The following is a 19,208-nucleotide window of genomic DNA, read 5'->3' as shown; positions in this document are numbered from 1 at the left end:
TTGTGTAAAGCACATTTGTACATTCATCTCAAAACATTTGCTCTCCACTTAAGCCCCTGGCATCAGGTCCTCATTTTTCCCCCTCCCTTTCTGCTCCCCCCTCCCTCATGAACCCTTGATAATTTATAAATTATTATTTTGTCATATCTTGCCCTGTCCAACGTCTCCCTTCACCCACTTTTCTGTTGTCCATCCCCCAGGGAGGAGATCACATGTAGATCCTTATAATCAGTTCCCCCTTTCCATTCCACCCTCCCTCTATGTTCCTAGTATTGTCACTCACACCACTGGTCCTAAAGGGATCATCTGCCCTGGATTCCCTGTGTTTCCAGTTCCTGTCTGTACCAGTGTACATGCTCTGGTCTAGCCAGACTTACAAGGTAGAATTGAGATCATGATAATGGGCGGGGGGTGGGTGGGAGGTGAAGCATTTAGGAACTAGAAGAAAGTTGTACTTTTCATTGTTGCTGCATTGCACCCTGTCTGGCTCATGTCTTCCCCGAGACCCCTCTGCGAGGGAATCTCCAGTGGCCTACAAATGGGCTTTGGGTCTCCACTCTGCACTCTCCACCTCATTCACTATGGTAAGATTTTTTGTTCTGATGATGCCTGATTCCTGATCCCTTCAACACCTTGTGATCGCACAGGCTGGTGTGCTTCTTCCATGGGGGTTTTGTTGCTTCTGAGCTAGATGGCCGCTTGTTTACCTTCAAGCCTTTAAGACCCCAGATGTTGTATCTTTTGATAGCCGGGCACCATCAGCTTTCTTCACCACGTTTGCTTATGCACCCATTTGTCTTCAGTGATCATATCATGGAGGTGAGCACACAATGATATGATTTTTCTTTCTTTGATGCCTGATAATGGATCTCTTCGGCACCTCGTGATCACACAGGCTGGTGTGTTCTTCCCTGTGGGCTTTGTTGCTTCTCAGCTAGATGGCTGCTTGTTTATCTTCAAGGCTTTAAGACTCTTGATAGCCAGGCACCATCTGCTTTCTTCACCACATTTGCTCATTCACTCACTTTGTCTTCAGCAGTTGGAATCACAACAATCTTATAGGACAGGACCCCCCCCCCCCCAACTGCTCCCTACGGGTTACTGAGACTGTGACTTTATGGGAACGGAGTGCCTCTTTTTTTCCCACAGAGCAGCTGGTGGGTTTGCACTGCAGACCGCTGTCTTTAAGTCTGCTCTTAGGTCTTTGCATGAGATCAGCAGTTTTGTTGTGAGTGTCACAGCAAACCCATGCGACAGAGCAGAAGTGACTGTCCTCAGCTTTCCTACCTGGACTGGTTACAGGGCCATCACCAGTCTTTCCTTCCCAAGCACTGGTACTCTAAACCAAATGTGTGAATTACCTGACCCACAACGCAGAGTGCGTTTGATTCAAAGATGTAATCGATCTTACTTAAAGCACTGTTTAATTTTAGACTCACAAGTGAAATTGTCCTTTGTTCTTCAGGCTTCCAACAGCATTGCCTTTGGGAAAGAGAGCGAGAGGTCCATGGCGATGACCAAATCCATCCGAGAGGACCTTCCTTCCTCGCCCGAGGATCTGGTCAAGTGGGCTATGGACAATGGCCACAGTCCAGTCACATCGTATACGATGGCACGTGTGGCGAACAGATTTCACCTACGTCTCAAAAACAATGGTACGTGTAATTGAAAGATACATATACTCCCAACACAATTCATCTAAACCTTTATATAGTGCACTTTTTTCTACTGCTCGTTTTCAAGTGGTCTGGAATTGCTTTGGGGAACGTATCTTTATATCCTTTGTCTGTAAGATAGAGCGCATGTTGGAGAACTTCGTCAGACGTACGCCACTCATGGCTGGCTCCTGTGATTCTATTAATTCAAGATAAATTAAGCCCGCCTCACCCTCTGAGCCTCAGGGGGTCCCTCCATGCTAACACGGAGGGACAGCAGGACTGATCTGTTTCTGCTAAGGTGCAAATTAAGAACTGTCCAAGGCTTAGACTCCATCTGGGCCCCTACAGTGGGGCCATCTTTCCAGAAGGGCGGCATGGAAGGGAGTGGATGGCACCCACTCATCTCCACTTCCAGCTTCCCCTGAAGGGACACAGTAGGGGACACAAGAGGGCAAGGACAATTGTTGGGTTTCCCAAGACTGATTCAGAAATGACAGAATCTCGAGCCTTGATGGTTTGGAAACAGGTGTCCCCTTTAGACAAATAAGTCTGCCTACGCAGCTACTACTCTTCCCTGTAAGTAAGGACTAAATTCTGAAGGGCGGGGGTGCTGAGGTACCACTTGGAATATAGCAACTAGAAAGTGGGGCAGCAAAACAATTTTAAAAGACCTTTGTTGTTACAAGAAGCCGTTGGAGAAATGGCGCTGGATCTTTAGACCCAAAATAAAAGCAATGCAAACTTATTGCCATTGAGTCGGTGCTGACTCATAGCAATCCTGTGGGACTGGGACTCTGGGTGGGAGCAGAAAGCCCCGGGTCTCTCCCTAGGAGCAGCTGGTGGCTCCCACTGCTGCCCTTGCAGTTAGCAGCCCAGTGCATTGACCACTGTGCCACCGGGGCTCCTCCGACTCAACGTCTCTCAGTCACGTTAGGTGGGATAACATTGTCTCCCATCGTTGCTTTCATTTTATTGCGTGGGGCCGTAGAAACCACCCAATCCAGTGGGTCTAAAATCTGGAAAACCATCATGACTAGATACTGACCCACAGAGTCCCATTCTTAATTGGTCTGGGTGCTGCTTAGGCTTAGAGGGTGTTTGTTTGAATTTGAAATGTGTCAGCTCCCAGGTTCATTATGGTACACAGCTGACGTTGAGAGGCAACCCCCATCTTTTAAAGATTAGGGAATGGGGGTACAGAAAAGTAAGCCATCTGCCCAGAGTCACTCAGCGAATTATGGGAGGTGTCAGGACTCCAGGATTCAGGCATCCAGACCCCTCATCTCTTTTCAAAGTCATTTTACAAAAGCCCTTCCTTCACCTGCTCCCCCTGCGTTTGATGATGCTGGAGGCCCAGCTGCCTGAAATGTGAGTTAGGCTGTATCCCCTCTTTCCCTCCAGAGGAGATGAGAGCCGAGGAGGTGCACACCATCCCCCCGGAGCTGCGAATCCTGCTGGGCCACCACAGCCTGCCTTTCCAGGGTGCCGGGGAGAGCCCACCCATTCGGGGAGGGGGAAGCCAAGGGGGAGGCTTTCCTTTCCCTTTCCCCGATGTCCCCAGAAGAGGACAACCAGGAGGGGAAGACGTTGGGATCCCCTGGCCCAAGGACCCCCTCAGTTCCGCCACTCAACTGTTTCCTGATGCCAGAAAGCCAGAAGAGACGCAGGGGAGCATGAATGCTGCCCTGTCAGTCAGATGTGACCCTGAGAAGCTGACGGTGGTTGTGGAGAAAGATTCTCTTCAGGTCAGTGCAGGGTCTTACTGGAGAGAGGGCTGCCCGCTCCCGGTTTGCCCCGGCTCTGTGCTTGCTGTTCCCCCCCCAGTGCTGTCACTTGTGAACTCTGGAGGCCCGGGACTGTTTTCTCAGTTGGATGGGCCCACTTCCTTTGGCTGCAGTTCTCAGCGGGTTCCTGTTGTTCTCAGTTGGGGGATGGGGAAACAGGGGCAGCTTCTTGTGTGTCAATATTTTGCTATTGAATTTCCAAGGCCAAGAACCACAATCCTGGGGACCTTGAGAGCGAGTGAACCGAGAAGGGGGGCGGGCGGTGGTACGGAGTGGGAAGGGAATGAAAGCCCCTAGCAATGTTTACTGTGAAGACAGGTAACATACATCGACTGTGTGCAGTAAAACTGCCTGTGGGCCCCACGCCCACCTCATTATGTGCTGGATGGTTCTTGTTTCAGGCCAGCAGCCACTCGGGGGTCACACTCACCCTGCTAGATCCTACCTGCAAGGCCAAGGTGAATGACACCCACTTTGTCTTGGAGTCTCCCCTAAACGGCTGCGGCACCCAGCACCGGCAATCGGCCCGAGATGGTGTGGTTTACTACAACTCGGTGAGTGGTCTCGAGAGCTAAATGGTGCCTGGGCCAGCACCTCACTCAAGGTCATTAGCCTTCATTCTATCAACAGAGCCAGGAAAGGGAGCAGGGGGTCGTGCCAGGCCTGAACATAGCCAAGTGTCCCTTCTCAACACAATGGGATGCACTTGGACTCTGTCCTCTTTTGTTATTTCTCTCATTGGTGAGTCTGGGGGAGTGAACGAAACAGCAAGACTCCTCACTGCTGTTGAGCCCGTTCTGCCGCACAGTGGCCCCTAGGGCATTGGCTGGGGTATCCGCGGTGATCTCTCCTGCCTCCTCCTCTTTGCTCATTCCAGACTGACTCCAGCAAGAAGCTCACCGGAAAGATGATTACAACTTCGCTTTTCTGTCCAGCTGCACGGTCAAACAGCCTGGTCCTTGTGGGGACAAAGCTCCAGGCCTGAGGGGAGTGTGGGGCACCTCTGCACAACTGAGCGAACCAGACAGGGAACCGCTCTTATGCAGAAATGGAGGGAGTCTCCCTCCCTCCAAAAGAGAGGAAGAAAAAGTCCATCATCACATGTCGTCCAGAAGTAGGAAGCCCCTCCCCTCCCAGAGAGAGAAACATGAAAGGGGCCTTTAAGAACTAATCATTGTCTCTCCATCTCTAAGAGAGCCTCCCCCCACCCCCCGGGGCAGCTGCCTGGAAGATTCTGCACTTTGCCCCAGTGCGAATCTAATGCAGTAGCAAGCCTGCGGTTAGAGAATCACCCTTAGCAGTTCATCTCAGACTTTTTTATTTAAAAGAAACCCTTTTTCCTGGAGATAGAGGCGGGTAGTAAATAGCAAAGAGTTTGGAACTCTACAAACCACGAAATCTGCAAACCAACCAGCCTGCACAGTGTCAATCGTGCAGCTTTCTGTCTCCAAGTTGAGAGGACAGTCGAAGTCCCGCTGCTCCTGTCCTGGGCTCTGACCCGGTGTGTTTAGATGTGCTTATTCTCAGGCCGGGGCAGGTGCCACTCTCCATCTGGTTTTGCTGTGGAACCGGGCAAGGTGTTAGCTCTTAGCCACAGGCTGACAGAGGCATTTGTCCTAATCCAGAGACGAGATTGGCAATCCGGTTTCATGTGGGAATTTGGCTCTCCTGTGAGCCCGAGGTTTTGGCTCCTCGGAGAATTTTAGAATATTTGAGCTGGAAAGGGCCCTAAGATGATCCCATCCAACTTCCTCACTTCACAGGTGAGGAAATTGAACTCCAGAAAGCTAAGAGCTTGCTTAGAATCAAGGGACTAGTTAATGTCAGAACCAGGGCTGAATCCACCTAGCTGGCCTCTGGTGCACTGATCTTACCCAGCATCAGGCTGGCCCGGCTCACTTGTCTTTGATATCTGTGAAAAATACCCTCCTCTGAATTACAAGACTAATTTTCTTCAAATTTCCCAGTTTTTCCTGCAGTTCATCTACTCCTTTCAGTTTTTATGAATGTCATACACAAGGGTGAGTCAAAAAGCATGGCTTTTGGAGGTCTAGTTCATGTATGCCCGGGTTTAGTCCAAACACAACGAGTTTAATTACATTCCTCGCTGCAGGTAGTTAGTTCTCTGAAGAATGCCCTTACTTGTCTTACTCTCAGTAGGGCCTTCCCAGAGAGACACAGTGGCTGCGGAGGGGCTGAGGACCACTGCGGTTCAAGGTAGTGAGATCTGCCCAGAAGGTCGGCTCGATGGTTTGGTGACTCACAAAGGGGACTCGTGATGGATTTTTTTGAAGGACCCAGGACACTCACAGGGATTTGTTGGGAGAAGTTTTAAAGAAAACAGAGCAGCGTTGGTGAGAAAAAGTGAAGGAAAGGTGCACCAGGGGATTTTTCCCTCCAACACCCCAGGACTGCTCATCCGTTCTAGAAGGGTAGCAAGGCCGGGCCTAGGAGAATTTTGTCGGGAAACCTTACCCTAAACTCACCGCAGCCCCGATCTTGCCCCCTCAGACTTCCTTTTGTTCCCAGACTCAGAGAACATTACAAAAGAGCACGATTTGAGTGACTCGGGGATGCGCCGCCTGCCATTTTGACGTGGTGTCAACAGAACATTGCCGAATTCTGTGGGGGGTGGTTAGAGAAATGGAAAGACCACCCTCAGAAATGTCTCCATCTCGTTGAGAGTCTGTAAGAACACAAAAACAAACCAAACCCCCAGCAGCGTAACATTTTGATACTTTTGTTTAAGAACGGTTTCTTTGAATAGCAATTCTTTTTCACTTTCTCTCATATTACTAATATGTTTGATTTCAGCATTTTAAATTTGTGTCCAAATTAATACCAATAAGAGGTTACAATAATTGGTGTGAGTTTTTTGTTTGTTTGTTTAAGTAGTATTGTGTCAGGACAGAAATGTATATCATGGAGACCTTAAATTCCCTTCCCTCTTATGAGTTGATATTTTGCGTACTTATGGTCCCCAGCATAACCACTATCTTGGGTATATGCTTCTTTTGCCTGGCGTCCTGGCAGGGTACGTGATGTGCTGGTAGCTCTGTTGGGGAAGTGTTGGAATGCTAGTCAGAAGGTCAACAGTTCAAGCTCACCAGCCTCTCCCAGGAAGAAAGATAGGCAGTCTGTTCCTATAAAGGCCAAGAGCCTTGGGAACTCAATCTAGAGTTCCCATGAGTCAGAATCAACTCCATGGCCGTAGGCTTTTGGCTAAGCACAAGGTCAGAGGTTCAAGCCCACTAGCCGCTCAGTGGCTCTGTTCATATAAAGATGTGCAGGCTCAGAATCCCCAGGGGACAGTCAGCAATGGCAATGGGCCTGCAGCGGTGCTTTCCTTGTGAGGTCCTTTGAAAGATGAGGCATGTAGGGGCTTTTTAATTCTCTTCCCATTGTACTCCCATCAGTTGTAGCTATTTGTACCAATTAAAGCTGTTGAGAGTACTTTTAAGACTCACTACCTGTTTTTATTTTGCAACATGTTCAGAACCCAAGCGTGTAAAGCTCTTACCCTGTCCTCAAAATAAAAAAGGAAGCACAGCTTCTTTGAGGTGTTCGATATGGTTATCCTTTGCAGCAAAGCAATTCCCGTTTTATGGAGTCCTGGTCCTGGGCTGAATTTTTCCATCTTAGCTAGATTTACCCAGGAGTGTTCTTCGTTTGGACCAGTGTCAAGATAGATTGTCCTTGAATAAAGCGTGGGGCCCTTTTCCACATCCATACCGAGAGATACTGAGGAAGAATTGTTATCTGTATAACAAAAGGCCGCCTTCACATGCTGGGCCTATTGGCAGCCCCTTGGCAGTATCTAGTGTCTCCCTGCTGTTTGAAATCCTTTGTATTTCCTCACAAAGGAAAAAGTAAATTGTGCGCACCGTGGATGTACATCTTAATCTGAACCTGCGTTGTTGTTTTCTCTATTTAACTTTTCTCTAAGGATGACCTCCCCCAGTGGGTTCTTGTCTTTGCATCTGAATGCTGGTGTGAGGTAGAAACCATTGGAGGCCCTTAGGTGTTCCTATTATGACCCTGCCTTCTCTGCCTTTCAGATTGTGATACAAGCTCCACTTCCTGGTGACAGCAGTGGGTGGCCAGATAGCGAGGAGGACTCCGAGTCTGGGGATAATGGATATGCAGAAGATCTGGATGAGAGCGATACCTCCTTCAGCTGGCCCCAAATTGTGGTGGTATGTGTTGGCTGTCAGGGAGCACGTCACTATATGAAACTGCGTGTGCAAGGACACCGAGCTCCTGCACTGGGCTGTGGCTTATCTCCTTGTTTGTTTTTCCAGTTCAATTGCAGCCTGCCCCAGGTGGGGCATCCCAGCAGCTTCCAGGACCCACCCTACAGAAACGTCACCTTCAACATGGAGCTGTACAACACCGACCTCTTTTTGGTGCCCTCCCAGGGCCTCTTCTCCGTGGCAGAGAACGGGCACGTTTATGTTGAGGTGAGGCCCGAACCACTAGCCTTAAACTGTTAGGTGAGCACCGCGTGTGGTCTCAGCGGACCTCCTCCTGCTCATCCTCCTGGCCCGGGACCAGCTCTGGGGCGGAGCTTGACTCAGAGAACACTTCCTGTTTGGTTGCTGACTGATTGCAGAACTTACTAGATTTTGCTAAATAAAGAGCATTTTGTAGATACATTTTTGGGGTGGGGGGAGGAGGGGTAGACCGGGAAGTCTACCATCTGCAGAACTTACTAGATTTTGCTAAATAAAGAGCATTTTGTAGATACATTTTTGGGGTGGGGGGAGGAGGGGTAGACCGGGAAGTCTACCATCCTTGCTTTGTCCTCAGCATTTCGGTAGCTTCGATGTCAGGTACCTGGGGAATCTTTGAAACCACCGGTCTATCATCTTTTATATCACACTCACGTCTGAGTGAGTTCAGTTTTGAGTTTGAGTGAAAACCTACATGAGCATAAGTTTTTCTTTTCTTTTATAAATATGTGTGCAAGTGTTCGATCTCTCGGTCCTTGGGTCCTTGGCTTCTCGAGAAAGAATTCACTCCGGAGCCTGGATTGTGATCCCAGTGAGTTTGATAAAGGACAGAAGTTTCAGATTGTACACAGGCCCCCTCAGGGAACTTCACACCCGCATGTAGAGTCCTGAGGCCAGAGGAGACACCACACAGCCTGCCAAGAAGCAGCTGGCGAGATGAAAAAGAAGCCCGATGGCTTCAGGTCCTGCCTTTTCAGGCCCTCCACTAGGAAGCGTGGTTGACAATACTGGTTGGCCCCATTGGCTGCATTAAATTCACCTGGCCTGGATGGGCCATCCAGGTACACTGCCCACCTTGGAGTACCACCCCTTTCTGCCTGGGAGCTCGAATTTCTGAGCATGTGCTGTGGATAGCCTCATCTCCGTTCCACCTACCTGACAGAAGCTTACTAGAACTGTTTGCTCAATCTCACGGCAATGGTCGTGCTCAGAAGTCTCTGGACGGTGCAGGTGATTCATGTGGTCTGCTACTAGCTACGGTCGGAGGGGTGAACCCTCTAGGCGGTCTCTTTGGGAGAGAGGCCTGGTGACCACCTTCTGCACACAGCCCTCGCCAGCGCTGAGAGCACACCCAGGTCCCCTCTGCCGCCCTGGGCGTCAGATGGGTCGGCACGGACTGAGTTTAGTTACGGGCATATGAGGTGGTGGCCGCCACAATGAAATAACAGCTGGCATTTACTGTGCGCCCAGCGCATTTGCGAGCAGTAGATTTATCCATTTAATTACTAGATGAGAGTGATTGATCTGATCCCATGAAATAAGACTATTGATGTCCCCACTTGATGGATCAGAAAATTGGAGCAGGGACGGGCCCAAGGGCACACAGCTAGTACCGAGGAAAGAGGTCCAGAGCTCCCGCCCTGGCAGTCGGACTCCGTGTATCCTCCGAGTGCCCCAGATGGGATGCTCGAGAAGATGCAGTTCTGTCCGGCACCAGCACGTCTGTGTTTGTTGTGCTCTGGGTGCAGCCTGCAGGGTGGCAGTCAGGCTGATGGCCTCCTGCTCTTCCAGCAAAGCCATCAGCGGATGCGCTTGTGTTGGTGCTAAGCTACAAGTTGGGGTTCTGTTGCACTGTGGGAGGGGTGCAAGGCCAGGAGGCGTGAGGTGGGGTACTTCCATATGTTCAAACGGACTTTAACACGCGTTTGTCTTTTAGAAAGGCAAGCAGCTCCCCATTTGCACGGACTACTGCTCCCCTCGGCCATATGGATTCTGGTCCCTCCCTTCTGAGAGGGCCTCTCCTTTTGGGGGTGCACCCCTCTTCTCTACTGGGGAGCATAGACTCCTTTCCCCACACCGTTTCATGCCAAGGGTTCGTGTAGACTAGGCTCGCTTGTGTTCTCTTGCCTTTCTGGCTGCACCGTCCACATAGGCAGTCAGTAAACAATTCCTGTGCGCTGTGCAGTGTAGGGACACGCCCAGGGACAGTTTATTTTGTCCCAGTGTGTGTCTGGCTTGACTCAGTGATTACACTGCTGATGTATACTACTCTAAGTGGCCTGGGTTTTCTCCCCCATCTTCCAACTGACTCACCCCCCCCCAAAAAAATTTTTTTTTCTTCTTCATTATGTTTTCCCCTTGGTATTCCTTCGTGTCTCATCGCAACTTCCCATCATTAAATTGAGCCTGAAATTTTGTCCAGTGATGAGAAAGAAATTAGTGACACATTCAGTTGACGCTTTTTAAAATCATTTTATTGGAGGCTCGTACAATTATTACAGTCCACAGATACATCCATTGTGTCAAGCACATTTGTACATTTGTTGCCATCATCATTCTCAAAACATTTGCTTTCTGCTTGAGTCTTTGGTATCAGCTCCTCATTTTCCCCCTTCCTTCCCGCTTCCCCCTCCCTCATGAACCCTTGATAATTTATAAATTATTATTATTTTGTCATAACTTACACTGTCTGACATCTCCCTTCACCCACTTTTCTGTTGTCTGTCCCCCAGGGGAGGGGGTTATATGTAGATCCTTATAATTGGTTCGCCCTTTCTACTTCACCTTCCCTCCACCCTCCCAGTATCGCCACTCTCACCACTGGTCCTGAGGGGATCATCTGCCCTGGATTCCCTGTGTTTCCAGTTCCTGTCCGTACCAGTGGATCAGATGACCCTCTTAATATCACGTACATTGGAGATAATTTTGAGAAGGAACAGTGTTATGAATTGCTTTATTTAAATGTAATTTTAGATGACCAACCATGGAGTTTATGATTTTTTTTTTTGGCTGAAGAAGATAGCATCCCTACTTAGTCATTATTTCTCAGTGTGAGTCTACTGCTGATAGACATTTTACTTGGCTTGAAGAACTATTTCCATATTTCCTCGCCACCCATCTTCATTTGCACATCCCCTCCCAGAATGCCCTGTTCCTTGTAGGCCACTGCCCCTTCCATTAAGACAAATGATGAGCACAGTTTTGCCATCAGTTCTTTGGCCATCTTTTCGTGGTAAATGATCACATACTGGCAGCATTTGGGGGTGGGGACATTCAAAAAAGGTCTGTAACCCAAATAATTTAAATCTAAATCATAATCCTAATAGCTGGCATTTATTGAATAACTTGGCACTGTGTCATTTACAGGTAGTTTCTCCATACTAATTTTCAGTGTAACTATTAGTAGGTATTGATGTCTGAAGTCTACAAGCGAGGAAGCAAGATTTCTTTGGGCTGGTCTCACACTGAAGCCTACAGTTCTGTATTCATTTCCAGTCCATTGTATATTAAGAGATTACTGATCACAGTTTCCCTCCCAAAGAACTGTCTAGGATACATGGTGGTGTGGTAGGTTACAAGTTGGGCTACTAAGCACAAAGGTAACGGCTCAAACCACCAGTTTCTCTGAAGGAGGAAGACGAGGCTTTCTACTTCTAGAACGAGTCACTGTCCTAGAAACTCAGAAGGACAGTCCTACTCTGCCCGATGGGGTTTCTGTGAGTCAGAATCAACTCGACGGCAGGGAGGTTTCTCTAAGACATCATCATCATGACGTATTTCCTCTGGAAGGGAATATCTGCAGTTCTTTTGTTATATATGTATATTTGTAACTTTCTGTGATTTAGGAGATGGCTTACAGAGCAGACCATGGGTTTTAGTCAACAATTTATACGCTTTTTGTTTCAGCTCATCCACTTTAAATCCCTCAATAAACCATCACTCATCCCACTTCCTCCAGGTGTTTTTTTCTGTTCCATTCTAACTTTTTTCCCTTTGAATCCTCTGCCCTTGGGTAAATGCTGCCTTTTTTACCTCAAATGATTGATAATGTGAGTTCAGGTCTAGACATGAAGGGTAACTATGGGAGCCTACCAGTCTATGGAAGCAGTGAGACTGACCTGTTATGAGTTTTCGGTTGGGGCTACACTTTTCTTTCACCTTCTCCAGGATCTTCTATTGTGATTATTTCCAGAGCAGTTGGTACAGGTAGTAGGGCACTACCTAGTTCTTCTAGTTCCAGTGTTAAGAGACTGATGTTTGGATTATCCATCTGTTCATTGGTCTTAATTGCTTCTATGTTTTCATAATATGAGTTTTGAGTTCATGTTAAAGATTACTTTTTAGTAATGGTATATGTATAATTCACAATGAATTGTTTACTTTTTAAGAAATATTTTAAAATAACCAAACACCATTTCCTCAAGTCATTTTTTACAAAGAGTTCTCACTGTGGCCACAGCTTGGTCCCGGTTGAATTGATCCCGTTGATCCCGTAGCTCCAGTGAAGTAAGCAGTAAAGAGAGAATTGACTTGGGTTCAGTAGACTTGAGTCAGTCTTGATTTTATTCAGTCGTTGCTGTGTTTGATTTTAATCAAGTCATTGATCCGGTGTGTTCAATTGTTTTCCATTTATAAAATGGAGATGAAAACATTTGTCTCACAAGATTATTCTAGAGAGTGAGGACCTGTTTGTGAAAAGTTCTTGTAAGCGTTGAGACAACCCACGACACCACGGTTGGTAGCCATCTTCATTCGCGTCGCCCTCCTCTTCATCTCACTGTTGCCAGTGTGACCTGCAGTTAACCAAGGAGCCATCTTCCACAACAGTGCTGAGGACGCAAATCCCCGGGGGATGTCAGGATTTCTCCTGCATACCCCAGCATGGAAAGTTTGCTTATATTTCCCTGTCATCTGAGAGGATTCTGATGCTATTGACTTGTGCTTAAATATTAACTTTATTACTGAAGTATTTATTTTGTTCCTAAGTGTATGGTAATTAGGGATGAGCCATACAGAACAGGGGCAATTCACAGAATGGAGGATCAGTCGGGACCAGGGTTTTTTAGCTGAGTTCAGGGTCCTTGAGGTTTGTGTTCTGTTTACACTTGGCCAAACACTACATCCTGTTTCTGAAGAAAAGGGCCTTAACAAGGTTTGGACCTGGCTCATACGACTGTTTTGTACCAGGGAAGTGTAAATGAGTTGGAATGGTTTCCAGATAAAATTTTCCTTGAAATACCCTGGGGCCTAGCGTGGACCTGTAAGAAGCTAGGAAACTATGCCAGGCTCACGATCACTCCCAGATTGAGCCATCCCTCATGGCCAGCTCTGCCTGCATCTTTGTGAGGGTAGCCAGTCCCCCACAACTAATCATGGGTTCAGTAAGCTCACTTGTGCACTTGAGATATATAATGATTATAGTAAAGTCGTAGAGAAATGGGAGAGAGGAGAGAGAGAGTTAAATAAAGAAGTTACACACATTTCATCAGAGCATGCTCACCTCAGCTCCTCTGGGTGGTACAGGGCAGGAGAGAGAGCAGGAGAGCGAGCAATTTATTGCTAACCAAGGCTTATATATCTTTTGGGGATGTGCAAGCCCCTTAATTACAGGTAAAGACAAATGTCACAGGGAAGGGTTGTGCTATAGATGATGCAGTAATAGGAGGGGGACAATCTCAGGGTACACATGCTATTGGAAGAGGAGGGATTAAGGGGTACACATGTGACAAGATGGGCGGATCCTAGATTCATGATGGCGGCCTAGCCTTGATTGCCCTAGAGCTGGAGACTTGATTTAGCTTAAGCTTTCAGGGGAAGCAATCCACTGTTCCTAACAGCAGGGAGTGAGCCCCAACTATTTCAGGAGAAACAATGGTGTCAGCTTGCTCAGGATGGCTGGCGTGCATCTTCAGGGAGATAACTTGACAATCATTTACCATTAGTTGCAAGCACTGTCCTAAGTCTGACATATGTATTTGGGGGAGTCGAGCTGGGGAGCAGTCTGTATATTCCACACATCTTCCCTGCCATTAAGTCAGTTCTCACTCATCACGGCACTATGGGACAGGGAAGAACTGCCCCTTTGGGTTTCCAAGGCTGTAAATCCTTGTGGGAACAGAAAGCCGCCTCTTTCTCCCAAGGAGTGGCTGATGGGTTTAAAGTCCTGGCCTTGCAGTTAGCAGCCCAGTGTGCACCCCCTGATGACACCAGTGTGCTTTAGTTTTTCTGTGATGTTGCAGGCTTGACGACTCACCCAAAGGTTGGCAGTTTGCACTCACTCAGTGGCACCATGGAAATATGGCCTGGCATTTCCCTCCAGAACAGAGTACAGTCAGAAAACCTCCTGGAGCAATGCTACTCGGGAGCACACGGGGTTGCCAGTTTGGGGCAGGAGTTGGGGTACGTGTTCTGTCCTAATGTCACAGTCTAGGAGCTTAGTACTCCCCACTAAGTGTGAATAGATTCTGCCACTGGCCCTGCCCACCAGCAGACACCATCAGGAGGCCAGGAGCTTTGCCGTTGCCTTGCCTTCTGGTTGTGTTTATTTGGGAAATTTTGTTGTTGTTTCCCAGAGGACCTATGGCAGTTGAAGAGACTTATTTGATTTTGTATTTGAATTTTTCAGGCTGACCTTTGAACTGTACACTTCATTGTCTCTATCCATCTCCCATTTCCATGGAAAACATCCTCCCTCAGTGAGCGCATGTTACTTTTGCAGTGAGAAGGAAGCACGTCGCTCTCCTGAAAAGATTGTGCTCAAGTCAGAGGACGATGCTAACCCATGTCTGACGTGAGCTTCCTGTTCCCTGCTAGGTCTCTGTCACCAAGGCCGACCCAGAGCTGGGGTTTGCTATCCAGACGTGCTTTATCTCTCCATATTCCAACCCCGACTGGATGTCTGATTACACCATCATTGAGAATATCTGTCCCAAAGACGAGTCCGTCAAGTTCTACAGCTCCGAGAGAATGCACTTCCCCCTCCTGAAAGCTGAGGTGGACAAGAAGCGGTTCAGCTTCGTTTTCAAGCCGGTCTTCAACACCTCCCTGCTCTTCCTGCAGTGCGAGCTGACGCTGTGCGCCAAGACGGACAAGGGCCTCCGCAAGCTGCCTAAGGTGAGTGGGCCTCCCTCCTTCCGCTTCGACCAGTGGTTCACCACCTGTGGGTCGTGTCCCCTTTGGGGGTTCAAATGACCCTTTCACAGGGCTCGTCTGATTCATAACAGTAGTAAAATGACAGCGATGAAGTAGCAACGAAAATATTTTTATGGTTGTGCGACCATCACAACATGAAAAACTGTATTTGAAGGGTCACGGAATTAGGAAGGTTGAGAACCACTGATTTAGACGGATGTCTTTATAAATGTTTAGGTGAGATTGACCTACTAAGTCAGGTTCAATCACATGCTACTGGCTGTCTCTGGGCCCTGGGTCAGGAACCATCTGACTTACACACAACCCAGAGCTTCAAACGTTGGTTTGTGAACCCATAATGCATATGATTTTTAAATCTCTGGGCTCATTCCACGGCCCATACTAGCCAGTGGGCCCTCCTGTGCAGTGCTCGTCAAAATACCACCTCTGCGGCTGTGCTGATCGTGGTAAAGGTGCTTCGGTGGAGCTGGAAGTATGTCCTTACTGTTTTACCTATACACCCCCAAACCCACTACCATCAAGTCAATTCCAACTCGTAGAACATGACAGGACAAAGTAGGGCTGCTTCCTAGGGTTTCCGAGACTGTAAACCTCTAGGGAACGGCCAGCCTCACCCATACTTTCTGGAGTCTGACAGGCATCGGAGGGACATGAACTCTGAATGGCACCTAACTGATTCCACTCGCGTGCAAGTTTGACTTAAAGCCAGACGTGGGAAAGGAACTTGTTCGTGATCCGGGAACTTGTCTGTATTACAGGTTGAGATTTTGGCTTTGGCAACAGCCCAACCGGAGGACTAGAGTTGGTTATCTGGGACCCATGAGTCTTAGCGAATGAATCTTGACATTAGGATTGTCCCCACGCCCTGCACATGCCTCGTCATAGTAACCCTCTGAGTGGTGAACCAGGACTGTTTTCCACTGAGGGCGAGTCCGCCGCCATCTTTGCTCTGCAGGTAGTAGGCAGTGCCAAAACACAGTGTTGAAAGGACACGTTTAGTGTGAGGATTAAGTTTTCCAGGCTCCAGTGAGATTTATTTTGCAGTTGTTTTTGACCTTCTCTGTATGAGTTATTAGGTCGACGTCTCTGGAGGACTTCTCGGGAAACTAGCAAATATTTTCACTTTTTACTGCTTCAGACCAGTTCTTCGTGTTCGCCTCCTGTTACTCCCCACGATGAACTAGTACATTCCGTCATAGAACCAGACTCATTTGGCCATACTGGAAAGGCTGCTGGGGCGGGGGAGGGGGGGTCCTCTACATAGCTATGAACACCCGTATTCCTCAGCCCTGTGTACCAAAGATGTCTTCTGCCAGGATTGTGTCTCTGTGATCGACCATTGTTGGTTGTCACTGATTCAGCTCCGACTGGTGGCGACCCCAGGTTAAACAGGACAGCGTGTTGCCTTGTCCTGTGCCCCCACCAAGATTGTTGGTGTGTGTTGAGTCTGCTGTTGGGGGGACTGCATCCACCCAGCTCATGGAGGGGCTCCCTCACTGCCTTCCACCTGAGTGCTCTCCTGTGGGCGTCTGTTGTGTAGCTGTCTCTCCGAGGAGAAGGTGACTTGTACCACTCTCGTCATCCCACCCGTGTCTGAGAAATCTAAGGAGCAGGCTCTCATGACTGACTCGTTGTATGTGTGGCATTCTCATCTAGAGCACAGACGGTAAGGGATAGGAGTCAGAGGGAAAATGATATCTGGGTAGATTTCTATTGACCTGCATCCTTTACACCATTGTAGTCTCCTGGGCATGAAAGAAAAATTTGCTTCCCTATGAAAAGATGGCGAATCTTAGCATAATCATGAGGGAGTGTGTGCGTATAAGGTAATTTAGCGTGAATGCATAAGGGTGTCTCTGGACACATGGGTGCTTTAGGCTTCCAGGCATTCCCCCTCAGCTGACTGCCAAGGGTGGACAGTGGCGCAGAGCCAGTGGGAGCTGCATGCTTGGCTGGGGGACCCAGCTGCTGCTTGTGGGCAAAGGGGGCACTGTGAGAGTTAGAGCTCCAGAAGATGAGGACACCTGGCGGTCCCCAGGGGTCTCTGGGGTTGGCATTGACTGTTGAACCTCCCTGAGCTGGGCCCCAAACAGCGTAGCTTGACCATGTGTTACTCTACAAAAATTCATCCTCAGATATCCTTCCAAAACACTATAAGGAGCACTCTAAGTCAAGCGATGTCTTGGGATGTGACCTAAGCCTTAAATGGCCATTTATCCCCCAGTGCACTGGGACACTGGACAGAGCACGGGAACTGGCTGCTTACGCGGGTGAGCAAGGACTTCAGGCAACTCCTTTGACATCTCAGAACCTCGCCTTTCATCTCCTCATCTCTAAAAGGGAAATAGTACTGCAAACGGTTTCTAGGAAAATGCTATTATCTTTTCATTCTGTTTCCCCCAACCTTTTGGAAGGTGCCTGTACCTCACTTCCCTCCTGAATAAACGAGACACCAAAGCCACTGCCATCCAGTTGATTTTGACTCAAGAGTTTCCAAGACTATGACCCTTTACAGCAGCAGACAGCTCATCTTCCTCAGCTGGTGGGTTTGAACTGCGGACCTTGAGCCACTAACAAGCAGTCCCATGCTTATCCCACTATGCTGCTATCCCTTCTTGAAAAGAGAGCAGATGAGCCAACCGACATCATAGCAGTTCACTCTTTATAGTGAAAGGCATAAAGCCCTCTCTTTCCCTCTTTACTGCTGATAGTTCATTTTTCCGGCCTTTGTGACTTCCAGTGTTTTTATGAGGATTGGCAGCGCCTAACAATGTTCTAGGAAGAGACCTCAAAGATCATGGAGTCCAGCCCATCCTTTGCTGATGAAACTGAGGCCCACAGAAACTTAGTGTCTTGCCCAGGGTCACCCAGCTAACATCAAGTTAGGCATAGATGCATAAATCTACGTACTTAACTGAAGAACTCACAGGAAAGTAAAGAGACTTTTTAAAAAATGCAGATCTTTTCCTTAGTGGGTGGCCACAAGGTCAGCTGTTCAAACCCACCAGCCACTCAGGGGGAAGATGAGGTTATCGGCCCCTCTAAAGATCCATCGTGGGGAGGAAGCCCTCTAGGGTCACTGAGTGAGAATCAACTCAAGGGCAGTGGGTTAGTTAGGCTTTGGGATCACCGCAGAAAATCGCCGTTTGCCTCTACAGAAGGACTTACTGTCAAGGCTCTTCTGTTTGGGGTGAGGGTAGGGGCGGGTTGTTCCTGTAATAACAGGGATGGCAATAAAGCTCCAAACCACCGCTGCTTTGTGCTGGGTGCACCTCAAAGCTCACCACCTGCAGCTTACATTTGGGGCCAGGAAAGAGCTAGAAGCAGCTGACCTCAAGGCCTTCACACCCAGAACCCGCGTTGTCGACTGTTAAAGCACATGACCCTGGAAAGGTCCAGGGTATGTGAGCCGGTGCCAGGATTTAAAAATCAAACAAACACAACAACACGATGATCTTTTTGGACCACGAAATGTAGCATCTGTCACTTTCATAATGCAATACACCAAGTTTCCCACAATCACAAATCACCAAAATGAAGCATTTATATAAAGCCAGCTTGGTGAGGGGCCAATATCAATCAGATGGTTTTCTGTTGTTGATAATAAATCACACTGAAGCCTCTCATTGTCTTGTGGGAAGGAGGAAGAAGACAGCATGGACAAGCCATCCAGCAACATTTGTATTTTCAAGTGCAGCTGAGAACACACTGACCCTGCCACTCTCTCCCAAATGATTTAGGGTACTTTGAAAGATACCCCATTTCCTCTTTCCCGGAGCTAAACAGCTGGGAGCGGTCCTGATAAGAGACCTGGGCAGCTGTGCAGGCTGGGCTGGTGGCGGGCCTTTCAAGTGACCCCTGACCGCTTTTCCCTGCCTGCCCGCAGTGCCTGCCTCCCGATGAAGCCTGCTCCTCGCTGGACGCCTCCATGATCTGGGCCATGATGCAGAACAAGAAGACCTTCACCAAGGCCCTGGCAGTGATCCACCAGGGCATGGACATGAGAGGTTGGTGCCCTGCAGGACACTTGAACACGGCAGGGCGTGGGAGTGGGTCCTAAGGGCCGTGCCTTCTGCAAGTCCAATTCAGGAAGCCAAAGTCAAGGTTTGTTCACAAGGCACGGCTCAATGAGTAACTTCAGAAAAGGGGGGGTTGTGTGGGGATTTTTTGCTCTCCTCTGTCCTCTGTGGGTGTGCTGTAAGGGATACATTGGCAAGTGATTTCTTCTTTCAAAAGTAGATCAGCTCCAAAGGTCCCCCGTCTTAGCCCCTCTCCCTTGGATTTGACTCTGCCCCCTGGGGCATGCGAGGAGGAGGGTTAGCGTCGCTGCCAGCAGGCTAACAGTTGCACGGGCCATGGCCCCCCTTTCTCCGCTGCAACCC

At 48.6% G+C, this 19,208-nt stretch overlaps 1 protein-coding gene across 1 annotated transcript in view; it reads left to right on the top strand.

Moving 5' to 3' along the window:
- Nucleotides 1–19,208, top strand: part of TGFBR3 (transforming growth factor beta receptor 3) — a 218,802-nt gene that overhangs the window by 176,388 nt on the left and 23,206 nt on the right. Inside the window, exons 8-14 of the mRNA XM_075558367.1 lie at nt 1,466–1,655; nt 3,060–3,403; nt 3,844–3,996; nt 7,501–7,638; nt 7,744–7,902; nt 14,488–14,787; nt 18,713–18,833. Of these exons, the coding sequence (XP_075414482.1) occupies nt 1,466–1,655; nt 3,060–3,403; nt 3,844–3,996; nt 7,501–7,638; nt 7,744–7,902; nt 14,488–14,787; nt 18,713–18,833 (1,405 nt within the window). The remainder of the gene's footprint in view (nt 1–1,465; nt 1,656–3,059; nt 3,404–3,843; nt 3,997–7,500; nt 7,639–7,743; nt 7,903–14,487; nt 14,788–18,712; nt 18,834–19,208) is intronic.

This window comes from Tenrec ecaudatus, chromosome 1 (assembly GCF_050624435.1).
Source record: "Tenrec ecaudatus isolate mTenEca1 chromosome 1, mTenEca1.hap1, whole genome shotgun sequence".
Taxonomy (NCBI): domain Eukaryota; kingdom Metazoa; phylum Chordata; class Mammalia; order Afrosoricida; family Tenrecidae; genus Tenrec; species Tenrec ecaudatus.
The sequence above is the reverse complement of the archived record's forward strand: the minus strand, read 5'-3'. Positions and strand labels throughout refer to the sequence as shown.